The sequence below is a fragment of the Euprymna scolopes genome, chromosome 15 (genome assembly GCF_053919585.1).
Source record: "Euprymna scolopes isolate OS-2025 chromosome 15, ASM5391958v1, whole genome shotgun sequence".
Taxonomy (NCBI): Eukaryota; Metazoa; Mollusca; class Cephalopoda; order Sepiida; family Sepiolidae; genus Euprymna; species Euprymna scolopes.
The window spans coordinates 117,236,264-117,262,993 of NC_136496.1; the positions used below are offsets into that span (position 1 = coordinate 117,236,264).

At 35.3% G+C, this 26,730-nt stretch overlaps 1 protein-coding gene across 6 annotated transcripts in view; it reads left to right on the top strand.

The window, feature by feature from the left end:
• Window positions 1-26,730, top strand: part of LOC145294092 (uncharacterized) — a 118,022-nt gene that overhangs the window by 17,241 nt on the left and 74,051 nt on the right. Inside the window, exon 1 of one of the 6 annotated variants that reach the window (XM_080141155.1) lies at window positions 13,478-13,885. The exons of 3 other annotated variants lie outside the window; for them this stretch is intronic. In XM_080141155.1, coding sequence (XP_079997281.1) covers window positions 13,836-13,885 — 50 coding nt within the window. In that variant the 5' untranslated portion in view covers window positions 13,478-13,835. Of the gene's footprint in view, window positions 1-13,477; window positions 13,886-26,730 lie in introns of those variants that run through there. 2 more of the 6 variants (XM_080141156.1, XM_080141158.1) reach the window with 2 other exon arrangements.

Below are 26,730 nucleotides of genomic sequence, written 5' to 3' on the forward strand. Positions count from 1 at the left end.
ATTGGGTTCAAAAACAGCCTACAGAAAATGGACTCTGATTTATGAAAGTATGATAGGTTATGAAAAAGAAGGGTTGTAATGAGATAGCTTCGAATTTGGGGTATCAAAACCAAAGCAAAATATGATGAAAGTAAAAATAAAATAGATAAACCCCATAATTTATTATACCATACCTGTTCACAGTGAAACACTTATCACAATATTCTGTGGATCTATATTAAAAAACCTTGTTAAACTTTGTGACATATTTCCATTCTATGGAGGTCAGGCGCGAACGAACACCCCATAATTTTATTATACCATATTTCTTCAAACTGAAATATAATTATCAAAGTATACTTACGCAGATAGACATGAAAAGTCTTTATTAAAGTTTGTACCTATTTCCATTCTATGGAGGCCAGGCGCGAACGCAGACCCCACAATTTTATTATACCATCCCTGTTTAAGTTAAAACATACTTATCAAAGTATTCTTATGTACATCTATATCGGAAACACCTGTAAACGTTTTTTTTTAATTTAAAAATTTTTTATTTCCATACTTTGTGGACCAGTCGCGAACGCAGACCTCACAATTTTAATGAACCACTGTTCTGCCAGATCAAACATATCCATTCCTGTGTCTCGATACATCTTCTATCATTATATGTAATCAGTTTTTTAAAATAGTCAACCATATAGGAGCCTATTCGTGACCAGACACACACACACACACACAGACATTCAGCTTTATATTATAATATATATATATATATATATATATATATATATATATATATATATATTTGTAGTCATCGACATACAGTCCTGTTTCGTTGTATCACAACTCATCAGTGCCGCTAGACTAGCATCTCTCCCAAGCCAAGGATTGAACCTAGAACCGTCGTGTTGACAGTCGGCCACAGAAGGAACGCCCGCAAATAACTCGTCAGAATGTCTATTTAAATAGACACCCGCCACCACTTTTACAGTGCTCAAACCGCCTGTTTGTAAACAAACAAACAACGAGCTTCTCATTTTTCAGCCAATTAAGTAGCAGGTGAGATTATTTACGACAGTCCTCTACCCAATGAGGGGGCTTAAAATATATTTGTAGTCATCGACATACAGTCCCATCAGTGCCGCTAAACTCGCATCTCTCCCAAGCCAAGGATTGAACCTAGAACCGTCGTAATGTCAAAAGTCCACGTATGCTTGTAGGATAGTGATTTAAAGGTTATGAGGGGTTTTTGAAGCATGAAAAACGATGTTACTTTGTGTATTTAATATTTTTATTGTTATTTTTTTTTATTTCAAACGGACCCCCGCTCTTGGTCACAAAAAACTATCAAAAACAAAAAGAAAACCGTTGAAAGAACTGGAGATTTGTAGCGTAGACAGCGTTCATTCCTTGCAATCATGTTCGAAAAAGTTGTATTTTTTAATTATTTTTTAAATTTTTTTATTTTATTTATTTTTTTAAATGTTGCAACGTAAAAGCGTTTGATTCAAACGGCAAAAATGAGATGCAATTGATTTCAATATGTATAATGGAATTGAAATGAAATTGTTAAACGGTAAAAATAATGTAATTAATAGTTATGAATAATAATGATAATAATAATGAAACTCCCCAAGAGGGCAGAGTTAGAGACAATGTCGGCTTTTTAATGGGGAGTAAATTCCGTCTCTCTCTCAATAAGTTGGCACACAGGATAGGGACGAAAAAAAAAAAAAGAATAAAATCAATAAAATTAATAATTAAATGAGAATAAAAATAGTCTCGGTCCTGAAGGAAAATTATCTCAGTCCCGAGGGAATTCTCATACATAGACCAAGGATAATATCAGAGCAAGTACTTAAATGTATGTGCTTTTGGCTCGAAAGTCATCCTGTGTGTATTGATAATAATGACAATATTTGTAAAATATTGATAATAATAATAATAATAATAATAATAATAATAATAATAGTTATAGTAAAAGTAATAATAGTATAAATAATAATAATAATATTTAAACCATAGAGCAATAGTAGCTTTTACATAAAAAAACATGTGTATAAGGGTACAGATATATATGCATGCACAATTAATACCCATATATATGCATATATTCCAATACATAGTCACATGCAACGACCAAACATATATAATATATGCACCTCCCATATATACAATGCATATATAATCATATGCATAAACAGATATGCACACAGGCACATACATACACGCATACATACCCATACACATATATATATGCATACACAGACATGTACAGATCCAGGCATGCATATGTACACCCATATGCGTAGTAGATATTACATATATATATATATATATATATATATATATATATATATATATATATATATATATATATATATATATACATACCCACATATACTGACATATACATACATATATACATACATATACATATATACGTACATATACACATGCACATATACATACACAAACACACAGATACGTACTTACACATCCATATACATATATATACATTATGACATATCCACATAACATACATACACATATATAAACAATATACAATCATATATATACAGATATATGTATACATATCCCCATATAAACACATACATACATAGGTGCATATGCACATACTTATATAATCAAACACAAATATCAATTGCTATTTAAAGACGTATAAAATAAAGTGAGTGAATAAGTAGGGATATGAAGTTAACGATGTAAACATAGATGTAAACACACATATATATATATAGGAAAATGGTGCAGATAGAAGGTTAGGTATAACGAAAATAATAGTAGTAATAATGATGATTATGATAGTAATAATAATAATAATAATAGTAATAATAATAAAATAATAATGAAGATAAATAAAGCAATAATAAGAATAACAAGAGAATAATGCATGTGTTAGCTATAAAACGAAAAGATGTCCCTTTTCCATGTAAATAAGAAGAATATTAAATAAGTGAAAATGAGATTAGGATAAGCCTAGAATCGAACCCTGTAGGCAAAGTTAAAAAATGGAGTGTGAGAAATTAAGTCTATTGTTAATTCTTTTAGAAATCTGAATATTAAATATGTCAGTAAAAGAATGAACAATGAAAATTAAAAATATATTGTTAAAAAAATAGGTTAGGTAAAAAAATAGGTTAGGAGAGGATTCTTTTGTTTGCAGAAGTGTGTTTGGACAAACATGCATAGCCACGTGAAATTAGTCACATTTGAAAAACACACTTCTGACGTCATAGACAAAGGACAATTCTCCATATAGTTCTATGGATTCAGGTTTTAGTTAGCTAGTCAGTCAGAGAGAGAGTTGAGAGTCAGTCAGTTGGCAGTCAGTGGTCAGTTAATCCCTTTGAAGCGAAAGGGTAGAAGATTTACCATGTAGATACAAGTGAATTCCTGACGTTCAATCTACCGGTCGATCCGATAAATAAAGAAGTCATCATCATGTTTTGTTTTTAAAAGAAATTCAAGAAACTTCAAAGAAGAGACAGTCTTGGAAGATAATTTAATCCAAAGTGGTTTCAGAGGAACTCCCTTTTGTAGAACAGTTTTATTTTTAAAAAAATACATTAGAAACGGAAGGTCCCATAAGAGTGAGAGTGTGTCCGTCAAAGAGAAAATCTAAAAGAAGAGAACATTTTAAAGACGTTTTATATGTTTGCATGTTTCTTGCCTTATGTTTGCATGTTTCTTGCCTTATGTTTGCATGTTTCTTGCCTTATGTTTGCATGTTTCTTTCCTTATGTTTGCATGTTTCTTGCCTTATGTTTGCATGTTTCTTTCCTTATGTTTGCATGTTTCTTGCCTTATGTTTGCATGTTTCTTGCCTTATGTTTGCATGTTTCTTTCCTTATGTTTGCATGTTTCTTGCCTTATGTTTGCATGTTTCTTGCCTTATGTTTGCATGTTTCTTTCCTTATGTTTGCATGTTTCTTGCCTTTCAGGTTTTTATGTCAAGTAAGATTGTTCTTTTTTTTTAAATATGAAAACAAGAATTTTTCCGTCTCTTCCTATAATTTGTTGCTATCGTTTGAACAATAAATTTAAATGTCGATTCAATTGATAAACCTAATTCTCGAATAGTTTCTCAATTAGAGACCCTTTTTTTTTTACGTATGTTTCTGTTTTTGTTTTTGTGATTGTTACTTTAAGGTTAATTTTTTACCCTTGCTTTCGGCATTTTATTCTGGAGTAAATTAATATACTTTTCGAGTCTAGTATTCATTTGCTCCTTTTTTTATTTTGCCCCTCTTTGTTTATTGCTCCCTTTGCTTCTATTTACAAGACTTTTTCTATTTTTTTTTATACATTTGTTACAATATATGGCACCAAAACATTGACAGTGTTCGTGATGCTCCTAAATCTGGTCGTCCTAGAGTTACTTCTTACAGGGAAAGTGCTATCAAGATCCACAGCCTCAGAAACAGATTTGAAACGGCTCCCCAAATCCAATAACAGCATAATCTTGTAAAAAAGTGCTCTCTTTCTACAGTTAAGAACAGATTGAAAAAAAATTTAATTTGCAAGACTGTGTTGCAAGATGCAAGCCAATAATTTCTGCAAAGAACAGAAAGCGCCACCTGGACTTCATCAGATGTAATGAAGATCATGACTTTATATTGGTCGAAAGTGATTTTTAGTGACGAAAGCAAGTTCAATAAGCTAGGCAGTAATAGTAGGCAGTATGTTCATTGAAGGAAGGACAAAGAATTTAATCCTAGGTGCTCAATTTAAATATTGCAAGGAGATGGAGGTTCAGTTTTGATATGGGGCATTATTAGTGTCATTGATTCAGGGCCTATAGTTCACTTGCAAGGTCGAATTAATTCGACTAAATGCATTAATATGTTGACTGAACATTTTCTACCCTACTTTGGCCAGAATTTAGATGATAATCCCATCTTCATGCAGGATAATGCTCCCATTTACACAGCTGGTAATGTCAAGATGTTTCTTGGTCAGCATGACATTCCGTGCTTGGATTGGCCTGCACAATCTCCAGACCTCAATCCTATCGAAAACATATGGCATTACATCAAGCAACAGCTACGTAATGATAAAATTTCAAATCTGAAAGAACTTTGAACAAAAATTAAAGAGAAGTGGGATGCCCTTTCACAGGAGTATTGCCGCAGATTAATTCAAGGAATTCACAAAAGATTGCAGGCTATCAAATTACAGAAGGGCTATGCTACTAAATATTTATTAGTTCATTGTGTTTCTATTGCATTTGTGTTGCATTAATGTTTAAAAGTTACATTTAAATAACAATTTTCCATTGTGCGGAAATTCTTTTTGTCTTCTCGATTTGAAGTTAATTTTTTAATTGACGCGAACACTAGGATACTTCAGTTAAAAGTCAAACAGGGTTCTGAACAGAAGCATGCATTCTATCCCAACCATCATCAATGGACCTGATGTTATCTCGTCAGCATCAGACAAAGCCAAACTATTTGCCAAGAACTTTGCAGCTAATTCTACCCTATGTGACCAAGGCCATCAACTCCCTGTATTTCCTCCTATAACAGACAACACGCTATGCAATATACAAATATCTGTGTGTGATGTCGCCAAGCTAATCAAGAACCTTGATTCCAGTAAAGCAATTCGCCCTGACGGCATTCCAATTATAGTGTTGAAAAAGCTTCAACCAGAACTTGCCCCCGTACTTACAAAACTGTTTAAACATTGTCTTAAGGAGAATTGCTTCCCAACACCCTGGAAAACCTCATCAGTTTGCCTTGTAATGTTCAGGTGACAGGTCATCTCCCTCTCAGTACAGACCAATAAGTCTCCTGTGTGTCATGAGTAAGTTGCTGGAATCCATATTAAATAAAGAAGTAGTCAACCACCTCAGCAGAAATAACCTTTTTAGTGAGATACAATATGGTTTTCGATCTGCTAGATCTACAGTAGATGTGCTAACGGTTATATCTCATAGGATGACTGAATCTCTTGACAAAGGCTTCCTTTCTAGGGCAATTGCTCTTAACATATCAAAGGACTTCGATAAGGTATGGCATAAAGGCCTACTTCACAAGATTTCCAGCTACGGTGTAACTGGAAATGTTTTCTCAATTATTAAATCATTTCTCTCTGATAGGCTCATAAGAGTAGTGGTTGATGGGCAGAAATCAGAAGCTCACAGTATTAATGCTTGTGTCCCTCAAGGGTCAATCCTGGGCCCAACTCTCTTCCTGATCTATATCAATGATCACCCAAAACACATACTTAAATCATTCGTTGACATCTATGCTGATGACACGACCATCTATGGCAACACATCAAAGACTGTAAATGACAAAGTTCTCTCTGATTCTCTCTCCTCTGATCTTGAGCGTGTGGTACAATGGGGGAAGAGGTGGCTGGTTACTTTTAATGCATCTAAAACCAAGCTTCTATCTTTACGTCATCAATGCTCTGATCCCCATCTGGCATCAATTGAAATGAATGGCTCTTGTCTTGGGGAGGCTCCATGTTTTGACAAGCTTCTGAGATTGACCTTTACTCCTGATCTGAAATGGAACACGTACATCAAATCTGTTGCCAAGGTTGCTGGAAAAATGGTAGGATCCTTCTACCGCTCCAGTAGATATCTCACTACTGATGCAATTCTCTATAAAAGCCAAATATGTCTAAAGATGGAGTATTGCTGCCATATCTGCTAGAAACAGCTTATCCTGGCTTGACAGAGTACAAAATAGACTTCGTGGCTTAGTGGGAGATGCCCTTTTCTCTTCCCTGCAACCTCTCTCCCACAGGAGAGACGTTGCGAGCCTGTCATTGTTTTATCGTTATTTTCATGGGAAGTGCTCGTCTGAGCTCCAATCTCTGGTCCCCCCTGTCATGCTGCGTTGTGTGTTGTGCATATATGCATAATAATGAGACCTGGAACACGTATGTCTGGTTAAGAGAGGAACTGAATTAACCATGGCTTCCCGCTTTATTAAAAGATTGCTATGTGCATGCATGAGTGCATACAAAAGTTAGACCAGGAAACTGGGATGAAAGAGTCTATATAAAAGTTGCTAAAACAAAAGAGCAGCGCTATCATTACATCCCCCTTTGTCTGAAAACAAAGATGACTTAGGCATGTAAAAACAAAACAAAGAAAATGGAAAAGCTGGTTCAGGGTAGACTGCCTGAACAGCTGCAATGAAGGAGGGGATTATTCTGCTCCATGAGATGCTTGCTAGGATGTTATGAGTGTGTGCTCATCCTAAGGTCATTTTTGATGGTGGTCGTTCCACCCTACCACTATGGGTACATTTTTTGAGTGTCATTTGGCACGTTTGGGGCTGCTCACACAAGTGGGTCCACAGATGTACATTTTTGTGAAGCTGTGTTGGGGAGGTCTTGCGACATTTGTGGGGTAGGCGTCACTGGAATACTTCTTATGTGTTGTTGGTTTCTTTGCAGCACATGCCCATTGACATTCTCCAGGAGATAGGAGTGGTGACCATCTGCCTGGGATACTACAATCGCTGGGTCCCAGTTTCCAGACACAGGATTCTATACCCTTACCCGTTGACCACAGTATAGGGGTGGTAGATCTTCCTTGAGTGCATGTCGGTTAAAATACTTCTTTTGGTTCTGCTGACGTTGTTGGAATGCACTGTATATCTGATCCTGATCATGGGCATCGTTTCTTATTTTGGTGATCAGTGGAGATTGGATCCGTCTACCCATGAGTAGTTGTGCAGGGTTTGGTATGACACTTGAAATTGGGGTGCAGCACCAGTGCAGCAGTGCGATCTCAGGAGTTGTTTCCGACTGTTTGGCTTTCTTGAGAATGGTTTTGATAGTCCTTATTTGATGTTCTATGAAACCATTCCCTTGTGGTCTTTGGGGTGATGTGGTCTCATGATGGAAACCCCATTCTTTAGCGAATTCGCAGTAGAAATGACTTGAGAAGTGTGGTCCATTATCGCTGACTATCTTGGATGGTATGCCAAACTCTGAAAGATTTGGCATGTGGTGTTCACTATGACATTGCTCGGTGAGTGATCAGGTAGGCGTTTGACTATAGGATACTTTGAGTAATAGTCAGATATGATCAACTATTGACTTCCATGGAGATCAAACAGGTCTGTGCCAACTACGTCCCATGGTTTTGTTGAGATGTCATGTTGCATAAGTGGCTCTTGCATTTGGGAGGGCTGATGGTGTTGACAGATACTGCACGACTTTGTGAACTGTTCAATGTCTTTGTTTATGTTTACCCAATAAACAGTGTCCTTGGCAAGGAGCTTTGTTTTCTCCTGTCCTAAATGAGCAGCATGAAGTTTTTCTAATATGTCTTTTTGGAGTGTCTGGGGCTGACAATTTGTTGTCAATTGAGAGCTAATCTCTTAGACCCCAGAAGACTCTGATGTCAGTGGGCAGCTGCTTGATTGTCTCTGGCCATCCCGTGATGATGGTCTCTCTCAGCTGGTTAAGCAGGGGATCTGCTGTTGTACACTGTCTCAGCTGTTTGATGCGATCTGTGGAAAAACGAACTGTATCAACCCAGACATTAAGGTCGATAGGGTCTGTATTACAAGGTGGTGGTAGGCACAATAGTCCGTCAGTCAAGATGTTGTCAGATCCCTTGTTATATGGGAGCCTGAAGTTGTATCCTTGGAGTTTTATGAACATTCTTTGAAGACATCCCGGGGCTGAGGTGAGCAGTTTGTCGATGATCATAGTGAGGGCTTTGTGGTCGGTGATGACTTAGAAATGGTGGCCATAGTGGTATGGGTGAAACCTCTGTGTGCCAAATACAATGGCTCACATTCGATACATGTGTATCTGTTCTGTCTGTGTGAGGCTTTTTCTAGCATATGTGATAGGCGATAGACTGCCATCCTCATCTGGTTGTAGTAGAGCTGCACTGATTCCATGTAAACTCGCATCACAGTGCATGTATATCGGTTTTTTAAGGTCGAAATAGTGAAGCAGGGATGTTTCGGATACTTCACTTTTTATCTTTTTGAAAGCTTCCTGATGGTGTAGTTCCCACTGGAAAGCAGAGTTCTTGCGTAATAGGTCACGCAACACTGAAGTCTTGGAGCTGAAGTCCTTCACAAAATGAGATAGATATGTCATCATACCCAAGAATTGTTGTAGTTCTGTCTTGTTATGTGGTTCAGGCATCTTCTGTAGGTCACGTACCTTTGCTGAGTCTGGTTTTAGTCTAGTATGTGTGTATAGGTTTTCAAAGAAGGATATTTCTCAGTGTTTGATCTTGCACTTCTCTGAGTTTAAGGTAAGGCCTTCTTCGGTAGCGACCTCCATGAAATGTCTTAGGTTTTCGTCATGTTTCTATTCTCTCGACCCATATATGGTGATATCGTCAGCTATACCAAAAGCATCAGTGCATTTCTTGAGTATTCTGTCCATCTCAAGTTGGTAAATGTCCTGACTGACACACAAACCGAATGGTAATCGTTCAAAACAATACCTTCCAGATGGCGTTTGGAAGGTTGTTAGTAGCTGGCTTTCAGGGTCAAGCTTTATAGACCAGCACCCAGACTTAGCGTCCAACTTTGAGAAGAATTTTGCTCCTGCAAACCGGTGGTTGAGCTCCTCAGCAGTCGGAATTTGGTGGTATGGCTGTATGAGAGTTTTGTTTAGTGCTCGTGGGTTTAAGCAAACCTTTCAAAATAAACACCCGTCTAGCTGAAACCACTGTCAGTAATTTTCCCCACTCTTTATCTGTGCCTAAATCAAAACGTAGATTCCATGAACAAAGCTTCTTTCTTAGAAGTGCACGCATGTGGAACTCTTTTCCATTTGCCTGTTTCCCACCTGACTACAACTTGGATCTCTTCAAGTCCAACATAAACAAATTCCTGATGAACTGCCTCCTTAAGTAAGGCACTTTATCAGATCTCCATTACTAGCGATTACTATGATATTATCCCATTGATTACTGCACACGCAATAACGAAACTCTGTAGATAAATGACTATCCACTTATTTTGTGCTTCCTTTTTTAAAATTAAATAAGTTTTCAACTCTTTTTCAAAGTGTTTTTTAACATATTTTATTAACTACTTGTTCTTATTATAAGCTCTATTTCCTATTTGGTTTTATCGAGCTTTTACATCTGGTTGAGATTACTTTATAAATATTAACTCTTTAATATCTATAATATACTTTAGATTTGCCATCTTGGATTATCTTGGTAAACTTATATATATATATATATATATATATATATATATATATATATATATATATATATATATACTAGCAAAAGTACCCGTCGTTGACTGGGTTCAAAAACAGCCTACAGAAAATGGACTTTGATTTATGAAAGTATGATAGGTTATGAAAAGGAAGGGTTGTAAAGAGACAGCTTCGAATTTGGGGGTATCAAACAAAAGCAAAATATGATGAAAGTAAAAATAAAATAGATAAACCCCATAATTTATTATACCATACCTGTTCACACTGAAATACTTATCACAATATTCTGTGGATCTATATTAAAAAACCTTGTTAAACTTTGTGACATATTTCCATTCTATGGAGGTCAGACGTGAACGAACACCCCATAATTTTATTATACCATATTTCTTCAAACTGAAACATAATTATCAAAGTATACTTACGCAGATAGATATGAAAAGTCTTTATTAAAGTTTGTACCCATTTCCATTCTATGAAGGCCAGGCATGAACGCAGACCCCATAATTTTATTATACGATCCCTATTTAAGTTAAAACATACTTATCAAAGTATTCTTATGTACATCTATATCAAAAACACTTGTAAACGTTGTTTTTTAATTTTTTAATTTTTTATTTCCATACTTTGTGGACTAGGCGCGTATGCAGACCCCACAATTTTAATGAACCATCATTATGCCAGATCAAACATACCCATTCCTGTGTCTCGATACATCTTCTATCATTATATGTGATCAGTTTTCTATAATAGTCAACCATATAGGAGCCTATTCGTGACCAGACACACACACAGCCGTTCAGCTTTATATATATATATATATATATGTTTTTAACTCATTAAACATAAATGTTTTTAACTCATTTCAAAGTTTTTTTTAACATATTTTATTAACTGTTTGCTCATATATATATATATATATATATATATATATATATATATATATATATATATAGATGTGTGCGTGTGTGTGTGTGTGTATATATATCTATATATATATAGACATATATATATATATATATATATATATATATATAATAAAAATAGACGTAGAAAGACCTAAAAACTTGATGATGTTTCGCCCGTTTAGTGCAGGCTTTTTCAAGAGTAAAAATGTAAAATGCTCACTAATCAGGAGATTAATTAAGAGTATATATAAAGGGAGTATATATAAAGGGAGGTGTTGAATATTATACATATTTACATGTGTATAAGATCAAAGTGTAGTATCTGTTCTTCAGATGCTGCACTTCCATTTCTTGTTCTCTTTCGGTGAAGGATCAGTCCTTCACGACTGAGACAATTTTTTATTTTTGTACCTTTTCTCCACATTAAAAAACGACCCTGGTGTCTAACTCTGTCCCGTGGGGAGGCATAGTAAATAGGTACAATATGTGCTAAAAAAATAAATAAATAACCAGTGTGTAAATTATTTATAGAAAAGTCTTGTAACATTGATGTTTATTGCCGTCATTGAGTGAACGGCTTGTGCTGCTATGAAAAGGAAAGAGCAATGGCTTTTGCATCATTTGTTGATGCCGCTGTCAGAGAAAGAAAGAGGGAAGATGTTCGTGTGAGCTGCTACTGTGTTAGGAAAAAGAGAAGAAGAGTAATTATGCAAGATGCAGGGTAACTCTCACCACCAAACTGCTGCTGATAGTGGATGATGCAGCACAAGACACTAGCTTGCCCTGCAATCGGGAGTGCTACTTTGTCTGCAGTTGTGTTTGTTGTCTTGATTATCCGTTGTTTTTAAGAATGCTTGTTTCCCTGAATCCATGTTTTGTTGCTTCCATTTAAACCTGGTGTGTCTGTAACAGATTATGTTTGTCACTTATAGTCCGTTTGTAGATATTTTACCACATATTTCTGTCTCTAATCTGTTGAATTATTTTCTCACCTTGTCTCTCTTAGTGCAGCTATTTTCTTGCGCAATGTTCTTTGCCTGATAATTCTATGCTATAATGAACTGTATATCATAGTGGAAGGACGGGTACAAAACCACAGTTTCTGACAACAATGCGTCATTAGTATTCAATTGAATGTCAAAGTGAAACACAAGTCGGCACCATCTTTACTTATATGTTGTTGTTGCTGTTATAACTGGCTGCTCCTGCTGGTTGGGCGTCTTTGCTCCTGCTGATGTAAGTTGTACTTTGTTTATGTTGTTATTATAGGCTTGATGGAGATCTTGTATTTTATAATATAACAACACGTATCGAAAATTTCATGAAAATCTGACCATTAGTTGATTTTGCTTGATTTATTAAAACACGGGTGTGTTTACATCTTCGAAATGATCACTACATAGGAAAGTTGTTTTACAGCGTTGATAATGTAAACACAATTTTGCTCTCGCATTTTCATTATTTTCGTATGTTGTAAAACATTTTTGAAGCTTCTTCTTTAAAATGGTATAAAAGTTATGATGATAATATTTAATTACAGTTACATCACATTACATATAGGGGGCTTAAATCTGTGTCTCGCATTGGAGGTAGCTTTTGGCCTATCTTTGTCCTGGGCCCCCAAAATCATCAGAGATTAGATCATTCTTGTAATGATCCAGTCTCTGTTGATTTTGCACCAGGAGTTAAGTTCTGTGCAGTTTTAGAAGGTTCACCCTCCCAGGCTTGCTTTCTCTCTTTGAGCAGAGGGTAGCTTATTACTAATCGCCTGAGGTGCCCTCACTAGGGAATGCCGGCAGGCCTGCCCAGACACTTTTTGCAGGTCAGAGTATCTCTCCTCTGGCATGCTGACTTCTCAATCCCACTTTACAACTATGGTGTCTAAGTTCTTGCAGTGCGAGAGAACTAAACAACCTATAAGCCTAATAACGTAAATGAGTTTGAAAACTATTTTTTTTTACCTCTTTTGTTCTTGTTAACTATACTGCACAATGGTCATGATTTTTTTTAAATGTAAATATGTCGCTAATAAGTAGGCAAAGCAAAATAAATTACAACAAAAGTATTTCCTTTCAAATAATTTTCAATAATAGCAATGACCACGACCACCATTTTAAATTATTTTTCTCTAAGACCTGGGAATATGTCTCCATTCGTGCAAATGCTGGATATACCTACTAGTTTATATATAAAAATGAAGTCTATTTGTTCTGCAAACTTTTATTGTCCAGTTGTTCACTGACAATCATCAAGATTTACAAAAGTTAGAGACGTAACCAAGAGCAGTAAACAGATATAATAGCGAAAGAGTTTTTTTTTTTGTGTGTGTGTTTTTGTTAAACCAAATTCCATAAATTTGTGTTAAGCACGAGGTCTCCCTTCATCTACTGACTGACTTTTAAAAAGGAGGGACTTTTCACCGTACTCACCGATTGGACGGTTTTTTTTTTTTTTAACTGTAACTTTATATATATTTTTTTATTACTGATTTCGTTTAAAATTAACAACAACAACAACAACAACAACAACAACAACAAAAGTTTGTTCTGTTTTTCTGCCGAGAGTTTTCAAAATATTAGTCGTGGAAAGAAAATAGTATAAAGTAGAAGCAAAAAATAGGCACGGGAAATTATATCCGGGATTAAATATAATAGGGGACTTGTTTCATATTTCACCGCTTTACGGACTCTGGTGAACTTGTAAAAATCGGAGATGATTATTCTTTAATTTTTTTTTTGGTCATCTTTTTAAATGTCCAACGACGTTGAACCACGAGAAAACACCGTGTCGTGTTTTGGGAGGTAAGTATTCAAGTATTTGTAAAATTTAGTGTTTCAAAACTTTTTCTCCAGTCAGATTTCTCAAGACATTTTGCGAAAATCTCTCGAGGAAAAGTGGAACGTTTTCATTTGTTTTATTTCCCAGGTTTAAAAACTAAATATTAAATCCATCAAATTATTTTTTCTATAGAAAATGAAAATAAAACAAATAAGACATTATTTAAGGTACTAGTGCAGAGAATGATCCGGACGTAAATAATAACGTTATTATTTAAAAAGCCATTCTTAACATGGGGAGGGTGTTTTGTACCTATTCTATACTTCAACTTTACAATTGAAAAAAAAAACAAGACATATAAAACTTTAATTAAACTTCGAAATACGATTTAAAAAAAAAAAATAGCGCGGATCACTCTCTGCACTAGCACCTTATTTAATTACAATTGTTGATTTTTTTTTTCTCGTGCATTTTGAAATCTGTCGTTTGATGGTTTTAATCGTTATCTGGAAAAAGCTTAATAAAATCACTCTTTCACGTGAATTTTTCTCGTAGTAGTGTCATACAAAACTAACACCCTAAATATTTAAAATTCTGAAAATACCTTAAACATAAAATGAAACAAATTACTGTTAGAAACTTAGGCGGACCTGAACAAGACCCCCCCCCTATAATTTTTTTTTTTTTTTGTTTCGCTTTTTTTAGTGGATTATTATTGATTGGACCCCCACCCCACATTTGTTACCGGGATATATATTGGGTGGGTTCCTAACAATATTTTGAATTTTCTGTTTAAAGCATTTCCAGAACTTTAAATATTTAACGTGTCGGTTTTCGCCGCCATTTTTTTTTTTTTTTTTCTTTCGTTCGTACCGATCGTTCGACACTGTTTTTCGAACCGATTAAACGTTTTTAAAGTGAATTAAAAACGCTCAACTTTTCCAAACAGGTAGAAGAGTAACTTATCTTGCCATTGCTAACATTTGTTTGTTATATATTTGAATTTTTTGACGACTTTTTCGTACCTCTGTGTATTGTAAAACAACGCTCTCCAAAAATTATGAAATTAAACTAATCCAGAATGCATTTTTTTTTGTTTTGATACACGGCTCCTTGAACCTGAACCACACACACAAAGACTAGCTTAAATAAAATAAATAAAGGTACTCTTGCAGTCTTGCACTGATTGATCCGTGTTGAAATAATGTTATTTAAAAAGCCATCTTAACATGAAAGGGAGGGTTTTTTGTACTTATTCTGTACTTTTAACCTTACAATTCAATAATAAAAACAAAACTTTAATTAAACTTGGAAATACTATTAAAAAAATAGCGTGGATCAGTAAGTGCATTAATTTGCCTCATTCAAAAGTTATGCCAGTATCGGTTTCTTCGTAAACAAGTCGGCCATTTTAATAAATAAATGCATAAAAACAAATAAGACGAAACTACATCACGCCTCTTCGAAATCTGAGAAAAATTGCGATGTATACGTTAAATTCAATTTTTACTATGTATTTTGTTTAATAACGTATTCGGTGTTACGTTTAAAATGAGGGTACTTATTCAACTTGACTCTTATGGCAGCATTTAAACGTAAAGAAAATACGGAAAAGTCCGTATGGTGTACACTGTATGTCATATTCCAAAAATTACGTAAATCGATCAAGTAGGCTTTTTAAGAAAATCAAATTTTACGATTTTTAGCGATTTTACTAATTTTTGGTAATCTCCAAAAATACCGTTAGGGCTTACAACATGGCCGCCAGAAGAGTCACGTGATCCGGTTGATCCAAAACATGAATCGTGCAAATGGAAAACGCAGCCTTGAAGGCAAACTTTGACAAACAATCACAATTTGTTTGTATTTAATTTTTTGTTGATATAATGTTGTTATAAAAATAGGCAAACTTTGAGAAACAATCTTAGGTTGTTTTTAGTTAAAACAGTGTTTATAAAAAGTATTTTATTCAGAACAAACAAGTGGTCGACTAGGTGTATCAGAATTTTAGGCGGAATTTTTGACACCCCCAACAAAAAACTGCGAATAAAATATATAAAACTCGTAATTTCTGTTTTTAAAGTGGGTTGTCAATTTTCTTTATGAAATATACTTCCAAAATAAACTATTACAGTCGTTTAAAACATAATAGAAGTATTATTTTTTATTTTTTAAAAACAATGTTTACAAAATGTCTACGCACGTTCGTAGACATTTTGTAAACATTTAAAAAACAAACTGTGATTGTTTCTCAACAAAAAATTAAATGACCGTTCTAAATAAATTATTTATTATGATATTGAAAAACTGTTTTTGTACTTAATTATTATGCTTGTTTGTCAAAGTTTGCTTTAAATTTGCGTTTTCCGGTTTCGTAATACGGCGATTCATGTTTTGGATCAACCGGATCACGTGACTCTTCTGGCGGCCATGTTGTAAGCCCTAACGGTATTTTTGGAGATTACCCCGACGAAAACACTACTTGCTTAGTCGTAAAATTTTTCTTGAGTAATAATATATATATATATATATATATATATATATATATATATATAAAAAACTATTTGATCAAGTCACGTACTTTTTTGGTGATAAATGTTTATTTTAACTACAACAGAACACCGACCAATAAAATTTGTTTAATATAGGTTTTCGGGGTCGCTGACAACGAATCTGATATTCAAACCCGTCGCAATTGACCGTTTGCACGGTATTAACCCCTGAACCCTCGCACTATTTTGTGCCAAATCACTAGGTGTGTTAGAAATTTCGTGAAAATAGTGAATAATTTCACCCCATCTTTCCAAGCTTATAACTCCTCGAAAAATGTAATTCAAGCCCTAATTTTTTTTTAATTGAAGGAGCAAGGACCAAGGCTTCATTAAAAAAAAAAACAAACAAAAAAAAAAAACTTTTTTTTTTTTTTTTTTTTTTTTTTTTTTTTTTTGAAGGTTTTAAACTTCGGACTTTACAGGTAAATTTCTAAAAAAAAACAAAAAAAACGTTCTTTTTTTGTTTTAAATTTGAATATATTATTTATTGACCTTTTCTCTTCAATTTGTGATATATAAGACTTTGGTACATAAATTATTTACTTTTTAATAGACATTTCAAAATGAGAGGCGTGAATTATTCGACCCTCTGTCTTTCTAAGCTTATAACTCCTCGAAAAATGTAATTCAAGCCCTAATTTTTTTTCAATTAAAGGAGCAAGGACCAAGGTTCCATTAAAAACAAAAGAAAAAAAACAAATAACGTGGTTTAAAAAAAAAGGTTTTAAACTTCAAACTTTACAGGTAAAATTCTAAAAAACACTACGTTTTTTTTTTTTTTTTTTTTTAAATTTGAATATATTATTTATTGACCTTTTCTCTTTAATTTGTGAGTAAATTAATTATTTACTTTTTAATAGAAACTTGAAAATGGGGGGGGGGTGCGTGAATTTAAAAAAAACGTTTGTCTAAAATATATTCGGTTTATTGGAAAGAACATAAAATTTCACATTGACCCTGAAAATATCGTAAAAATAGAATCAATAAAAAAATTGATAGATTTTTAAAGTTTAAAAATTGAAAAATATTGAGTTCGGAAAATTCATTACTGTTTTAAAAAAAAAAAATATTTCTATTACTTTTAAAACAACTTTAATAGTTTATTTTGGAAGTATAATCCATAAAGAAAATAAATAACCCACTTTTAACAGAAATTACGAGATTTTTATATTTTCTTCGCAGTTTCGTGTTAGGGGTGTCAAAGTCCTACAAAAATTCTGATACACCTACCAAATCACTGCCATTGTTTATGCTATTCTTACATGATGCGTTCGCGCATGGACGCGCGTAGTAAGGTGACTTGTCATTGTCGGGGTAGGGCGGTGGAGGGGCAGGGGGGACGGATGGTGTCGCGCGCCCTTCCACTGCCCTACCCCCACAATGTAAACAGAATTTTTGTGAAAAATTAAACAGTTCTTCTGCTCGGTGTATGTTGGCGCGTTACTTACGGAAAAATGGTAAACTAAACTGCAGAAGCACCTTTTAAATGTTGTACAAGTTCTATAATTGAATAACCCTCCCACCCTCCAAAAAGAAAAATGCTTTTGTAAATCGCTTGTGAAAGCTTCGTTTTAGATCAATTCAAAAACTAAGTAACACAGAAAAAAATGAACCACATTTTGTTGTTTTTTAAAACTTTATTTCAAATGTCTGCTAAAAAATTCTTACGCGATGTGACAAGTCCCCTTACTATGTGCGTCCATGCGAACGCATCATGTAAGTGTAGTGAACTACTATTATGATGCTGCTACGGTATGCTTCCCTTATTTCTCTCTTTCTCCCTACTCTTCTACTTTTCCCTTCCTTTCTTCTCACAACGTCACCAGAGATTTCAGCCAATCAGAATAGAGGACTGTCCTGGAGGGAGATACAAAGTAGAAATCTGTCTCAGACATGCGGGAACGATAGAAGCATCAACATGCAATGGACCCGTTTCCTTGGGTAGACATTTATCAAAGAAAATGTTTCATCCTCTTTGTACCCCTATATCTTGGAAACTTTTATAAAACATCAATCCTAAAGTCTCGTCGCACTTAATTATAACCCGATGTTTTCTTTTCCCCAACCGTTCTTTTTCAGCACTCTTGTTCTCTCTCTAATGTTGGAGATGCCCCAAAAAGGGGACTGACCGAAATGGTGACCCTTTTTCAAACGTCGTTAAAATTTATGGTAACCGCCATTATTTGGTGAACGGCCGACGTGCGTATATACACATAATCTTCAATGAACAAAAAAAAAAAAAAGGCCTTTCTAAAACTACAGTAAAACCTTACAAAAGAAAAGTATATATTTTTGCTATTTTTGTGAAACAGTTTACACTAAATAAGGCAAAAAACAAACAAGAAAATAAGCAGTAAATAAAAAGAAAAACGAAACTTTTTTACGTGATTCTCACCAGATAAATGGCTAAAATAAAATCTGGTATAAAAACTATTCTGTAACAACAAAAAAAGTGGCTTTAAGAATCGATACAGAATCCCAAATTTCATTCTGAAACCCACATACACCCGCACACAGAAAAAGGAACCTTCCAGACGCACTTGTGTGAAGCCAATTTTGGAACACGTGTGCATTAACGAACTCAGTTTTTTTTCTTTAAGGAACCTTGACTATATATTCACACACACAAACGTGTATATATATATATATATATATATATATATAAAAATTTTAATTGACGCTATTTCTCCAAGCACCTGCTGAAATTAACCTCTGGTGAGTACTCGCTTTTCTCTCTTCTTGCTTATCACCCCCCAGCCATTTCCTTTAGTCGCAGCTACAAATAATAATAAAAAATAATCATAGGAATAATAATAATCATAGGAATAATAATAATAATCATAGAAATAATAATTAATAATAATAATAATAATAATAATAATGGACGCACAACAGGTTAGCATAAACCCCCCACAATTTATGGAGACGGGTATCGAGGGATGGTTTTCGATAATAGAAGCTCAATTCCATCTCAGACACATTACGAGCAATGATACTAAGTTCTATACGGTTATCAGCGCCTGACGTGGTAGCAAATATACCTCCAGCAATTTTGCAGTCGTTAAACTATGCGAAGTTAAAGGAATCTGTGTTGTCTGCATATGAAAAGACCAGACCTGAACTCCTGGAGAAGTTGATGAGGACCACTACGTTAGCTGGTTGTCTGTCATACCTCCAGGAGATGGTAAGTCGCACATAGAATAGGGGCAAGTGACGAGATAGTGCGCCATAAATTTATACACACACTTCCAAAGCAAATCGCCCCAGTAATAGCCCACACTGAAATGCCATTAACATAGTTGGGTCGACTATCTAACAACTTGATGCCGTTAATATAAAAAATACATCAGTATTTCAGGCGGTTGAGTCGAGCTCGGAAAAAGACCATATTACCACCAGACAGCCTAGTGAAACCATTCCAGCCGGCCTATGTCCATATAGAAGGAAACAGCGGCCGAAGATATGTAGAGCCCATATATATTTCGCGAAGGAGGCTCGTACATGTAAGCCATGGTGTAAGTGGCCAAAGAAAAAGAGTAGCTTACAGACTCTGCCTAACTCACGCCCTTCCTCTCCTGCTCCTAGTGATTCGGAAAACTAGAAAGGCGGACTGTTTGCTCCAGTAGTGCCGTCGTTATTAGAAGTTTTTGCTAAAATAGAAGCGTAAAGTCAATTTTAACATAGATACAGGAGCCAGTGTTTCCATTTTACCACATCCCGTAGTAAATGGAATTACTCTGGAGCCAACTCCTGGTCATATCTCTACCGCTAACGGTGAAAACATAAAATGCTATGGTCAGACAAACTTCGAAGTTAAGATACCCCATTTGAGAAGATCTTTTCAATGGAGTTTCGTGATCACAGATGTCACTAACCCTTTGTTAGGATTTGAATTCTTAAACAAATTTAACATTATAGTGGATTGTAAAAATAGATCCATCCGTGATAACGTAACGGAGCGTGAAATTACAGTTAGTGCAGTAACGGGAACCAATGCTGTAGTGATTAACAAAATAGACCTAGCAGATTATGTTACCGAAATAATAGGTAAATATAATAATGTGCTTTCACCACATAGCGACACAAACAAAGACTATGGTGGAGTGTATCACAGGATTGATACAGGCAGCCACGTACCAGTCTTTGCTAAAGCCAGACAACTTTCCGGTCCTAAGCTAGACGCAGCACAGGCAGAATTTAAAAAATTACTAAATACCGGAGTCATCCAGCCTTCCAGTAGTGAGTGGGCAACCCCTTTGCACTTGAAGAAGCCGGATGGGTCATATTGAGCGTGCGGTGATTTCCGTGCGTTAAATAGCATTACTAAAACAGACGGCTACCCGGTACCAAATATAAATTCCTTCTACACACAGTTAGCTAATAAACAATATTTTTCCAAAATAGATTTAACTGCAACATATCATCAGATTAAGGTACACCCTGAAGATGTACCTAAGACAGCAGTAGTGACACATTTTGGTTTGAGTTTAATTACATGTCATTTGGTTTAAAGAATGCTGTGGCTATGTTTCGGCGTTTTATGGATAAAATATTTTAAAAATTAAATTGCATATTTATATATTTAGATGACATACTAGTTTTTAGCGAAAGTGAGCAACAGCACAAGGAAGATTTAGATAGAGTATTTAGGATCCTTAGTGATAACAATTTAAAGATTTCCTTAGATAAGTGTGCATTCGGAGTACCAGAGTTAGATTTCTTAGGTTTTCACGTAAGCAAAGAAGGCTTGTTGCCTACTTTAAAGAAAATCAAAGAGTTTGAAAATTTTCCAATACCTAAGGACTCAAAAAGCTTACGTAGATTTCTGAGGATGACAGATTTTTACCGCAAGTTAGTCCCTAATTATGCATCCATAATTTTACCACTATCTGAACGGATGAGGTTGGATCCTGAAGCAAAAACCAAGCTTAATGAGGAAGAAACTAACGCCTTCAAAACAATAATAAACAAATTATCGGAAATTACGGCGTTAGCTCATCCAGTCTTCAGCTACAGAATACCACTTAGTTACGGATGCGAGTCAATACGCCGCTGGTGCTGCATTACACCAGTCGATATATAAGAAACCAGTACCTATAGATTTCTTTTCCAAGAAATTTTCTCAAAACCAAGCCAAGTATTCCACGTTTGACAGAGAGCTACTAGCAGCTTATTTTTCAGTGATACATTTCCGCCACCTCATAGAAGGTCGTCACGTGACGTTATTCACTGACCATAAGCCATTATGCGGAGCCTTTTATAGTCAGACACCAGCAAAATCAGATCGACAACAGGGACACTTATCAGTGCTTGCCGAATATATTGCTGACGTGGAGTACATTAAAGGAGCTGAGAATATAGTTGCAGACTGCATGTCTCGACCTGCATTAGCTGTGCAGATAGATGCATGCGACTTGGCTGAAATAGCCCAGGCACAAAAAGGTGATGACGAAATAAAGTCCTACACTAATTTGAAAGAATGCTGTGTGTCAAGCGAAGTCGGCTCAGTCCTATGCGATACTTCAACTAAGTACCCCAGACCATTTATCCCAAAAGAGCTTCATCAAGCTATTTTCAACAGTTTACATAACTTAGCGCATCCTGGTACAGGAGCATCTATAAAACTGGTCAAGTCCAGATACTTTTGGCCTAGTTTAGATAAAACGATTAAACAATTCTGTGCAGAATGTGTAGTGTGTCAATCAAAAGTTCAGACACACAGTCTGCAGTCCAAGAATTTGAGTTACCATCTGCATGTTTCCAGACGGTACATATTGATATTGTTGGACCCCTGCCCTTAACGCGCAATGAGTCTGACTCTTACCTGAGCCCTTACAAATATTTGCTTACTTGCATCGATCATGCAACTCGCTGGATTGAAATACAGCCTATGACTGAGATAACTGCACAGTCGGTAGCAGAAGTGTTTATCAATGCATGGATATCTCGATTTGGAGTCCCATTGCATGTTGTAACTGACAGAGGTAGTCAGTTTGAGAGCGAATTGTTCCAGGAATTAGCCAAGGTAGTAGGTTTTTACCGATTGAAGACCACATCATATCACCCTCAAAGTAATGGGATGATCGAAAGAGCACACCGTACCCTTAAAGCAGCAATAATAGCTTGAAAAGAATCATGGATGAAAGTGATACCGGTGATTCTGCTGGGTATACGTAGCACCCCTAACGAATCCGGCTTTTCCCCTTTTACGTCTGTTACTGGAGCTCCGATATTGATTCCTCAGCAGTTGATACACAAACAGAGAGTAGGAGAAACTCCAGTTAATAACCAGTACATACCTAATTTGTGTGAATGGATGTCCCAAATTGATGTACTCAACAACGGAAAAGTATATATCCATAGCAGTCCCAAAACATTTATACCGAAAGGTTTATCTTCCTGTGAAAAAGTATGGCTCAGAGTTGATCGAGTTAGGAAACCATTAGAAGCACCGTACTCGGGTCCTTATAAAATTTTGACTCCATCAGATAAGCATTATCAGATCGATATTAACAACAGTACTCATACACACGTATCAATAGATAGATTAAAGCCGTACATAGAACCAACTAGTACTAATAAAATTAGACCGACCGAGAAGGTACACACAAATGACGGTACTACTAATGATAAACTTATTAAGACAGATGATACCGACAAAGTTGAAGATAAAATTGCTGACACATAAGTCTAGATCTGGTAGGAAAGTAACATGGAAAAAGAAAAATGAGTACTTTTATTTTTAAACAAATTTAGGCAATATACATATTTAATAATTCTGTGGAGGGTACTTAACTCCATTATTTGGAGGGGGACTCATGTAGTGAACTACTACTATGATGCTGCTACGGTATGTTTCCCTTATTTCTCTCTTTCTCCCTACTCTTCTACTTTTCCCTTCCTTTCTTCTCGTAACGTCACCAGAGGTTTTAGCCAATCGGAATAGAGGACTGTCCTGGAGGGAGATACGAAGAAGAAATCTGTCTCAGACATGCGGGAACGATAGAAGCATCAACATGCGACGGACCCGTTTCCCTGGGTAGACTTTTATCAAAGAAAATGTTCCATCCTCTTTGTACCCCTATATCTTGGAAACTTTTATAAAGTCTTGTCGCACTTAATTATAACCCAATGTTTTCTTTTCCCCAACCGTTCTTTTTCAGCACTCTTGTTCTCTCTCTAATGTCGGAGATGCCCCAAAAAGGGGACTGACCGAAATGGTGACCATTTTTCAAACATTGTTAAAATTTATGGTAACTGCCATATAAGAATAGCATAAATGATGGCGGTGAGTTCGCATAAAATAGTGCGACGGTTCAGGGGTTAATACCATGCAAACAATAAATTTGCGATGGGTTTGAATATCAGATTCGTTGTCAGCGACCCTGAAAACGTATAAAAAAAAATTTTTATTTATTGGTTGGTGTTCTGTTGTTGTTAAAGTAAACATTTACCTTTTTTTGGAATGTGACATCTTCGTTCTGTAACGAGTACGTAACTTTTCTGTATTTTTACTTTTAATTGACGCCATACGTGCCAATTACAATGAATTTTTAAATGTCCAGCACTGCAGAGTCCAGCACTGTCCGTAAACTGCCGAAGTACCCACAATAGAATCATTATCGGCTCCAAACCGAACTCCAAACATTGCTAGGGCTTAGGATTAGTTTTTATTATTTTATTTTAAGCATGTTCAGTCATGTTTATCCCCCCCCCCCTGCTCTGCTGAAAAAAATTGACGAAGGTGATTCTATATGATTACCAAGTTATTTAAACGAATTTTCATGTATATTAAATAGATATTTTTACACCGAATAATTTTTTTAGGTTAGTCTTATAACAATTTGGTTTACTTTTAACCATTAAATGTCATAATAATTACATTTAGCTTGAGGAAAAAAAAGAAAATGACAGAAAATGGTTTTCAAAGAAAGAGGGTGTGGCAAGATAAAAGCAAACACTCCCGGCAATTCCTAGTATATATAATCTTTTTTTTTTTTTTTTTTTGTTTTTTTTGTTTAAAACATTGGTGCATTTTTACATTAGGTTCACCTCCATATTTTTTTTAATTTTTTTTTTTATATATATATGATGACTTGGATAGGTTTTCAACTATGCTGAATAAGAAAATCTCATTCAAATTTTGGCAGAGACAAGTAGTTTCTAAGATAGACTTGTATTTCGCACTGCAATTCACTGGTCGCCATGTTTGTAAACAAATCCACTATTTTTTGACTGACACTGCCCCTCTCCATTTTTTTATAGTATTTGCAGATGGGTATGCTGATGACGAATATCACAGTTAAACTTGGGGCAAATATTTTTTTCACTCCCCCTTCAAAAATGGGGTGTTTATTCTGAAAGCCGTTCTTAACATGGGGAGGTTGGGAGGGGCTATTCTGAAAGCTGTTCTTAACATGGGGAGGTAGGGGATGTCTATTCCGAAAGCCATTCTTAACGTGAAATTACTCGAAGTGAAAAAGTTGTAATTGTTTTGTTTTACACTCGTGCCCATTAATTTTTAGGTTTTGAAAAAAAAAATGTCCCCCCCCCCAGATGGCAGTGTAGGTCGCAGAGAAATGAATGTTTATAGCACGTGCATACAAACAGTATGATTAGTGAATTACAGTGCATACTGCTTAATACAGGTGTATATATCTCAAACTACTTGTCTCTGCAAAATTTGAATGATGTTCTTATTCAGCATAGTCGAAAACCTATAAAAGTCATTTTAAAGAAAACTGGAGGTGGACTTAATGTAATAAAATACCAAAACATTTTATATATTTTTTTTTTTCTATTGAATTTATATTTTTTTTTTCTATTGAATTTATATTTTTTTTCTATTGAATTTATATTTTTTTTTCTATAGAATTTATTTTTTCTATAGAATATATATATATATATATATATATATATATATATAATTTTCTTTCTATAGAATTTATATATTTTTTTCCATTGAATGAAACTTCATTATTCTAATTGCACATTAAAATCATTAATTTTTAGTGTTTTAAAATTTCCATTTGAACACCTAAAACACCAAACAAAACATTTTTTTAATTTTTTTTAAGGCGTCACCACTTATCAAGGCCGATAGGCCACTCAAGAATAAGGGTTAGAGAGTGTACAGTAGTCAAAAGGACAATATAGTAATCGATAGTAATGGAAGTTCGGTAAATTTGTTAACTTGAGTGGAACGGCTCATCAGAAACTTGTTCACGTTAGACTTGAAGACAACCATATTATAGACGGCTGGAAAGCAGGAAAACAGAAGACCACAGGCATGAAGTTCTAAGAAAGAAGCTTTGATCATGGAATCTGTTTAGGTTTAGGCACAGATAAAGAGTGGGGGGAATTATTGATAGTGTTTTCAGCTAGACGAGTGTTTCTTGTAAAAGTTTGGCTAGGGGGGGGGGACCATAGATTGATGCTCTGTCGAACACTTTCCATGAAAATAACGATAAAGCAAACTCGCAACATCTCTTCTGTGAGATAGAGGTTGCAGCGAAGAGAAAAGGGCATCTCCCACCAGGCCACAAAGTCTATTTTGAACCCTATCAAGACAGGAGAAGTCCTTTCTAGCAGCTCCTGCCCATATGTGGCAACAGTACTCCATCCTTGGACGTATCTGGTTCTTATATAGATAGAGAATTGCATCAGCAGTGGATATCTACTGGATCGATAGAAGGATCTGACCATTTTTCCAGCGGCTTTGGCAACAGATTTGATGTATGTATTCCATTTAAGATCAGGAGTAAAGGTCAAGCCCAGAAGCCTGTCAAAACTTGAGGCCTGCCCAAGACGAGAGCCATTCATTTTAATTGATGCCAGATGGGGATCAGAACGTTGCTGTAAAGATAAAAGCTTGGTTTTAGATGCATTAAAAGTAACCAGCCACTCTTTTCCCCATTGTACAACGTGATCAAGATCAGAGGAGAGAGAATCGGAGAGAACTTGGTCATTTACTGTCTTAGATGTGCTACCATAGATGGTAGTGTTGTCAGCAAAAATGTCTACGAATGATGTAAGGATGTGATTTGGAAGATCATTAATGTAGATCAGGAAAAGAGTTGGGCCCAGGATGACCCCTGAGGGACTCCAGCATTAATACTGTGAGCTTCTGATTTTTGCCCATCAACTACTACTCTTATGAAACTATCAGATATGATTTAATAATTGAGAAGACATTTCCAGCTATACCATAGCTGGAGATCTTGTGAAGTAAACCTTTATGCCATATCCTATCAAAGGCCTTTGATATGTCGAGCAATTGCCCTAGAAAGGTTGCCTCTGTCAAGAGATTCGCTAAT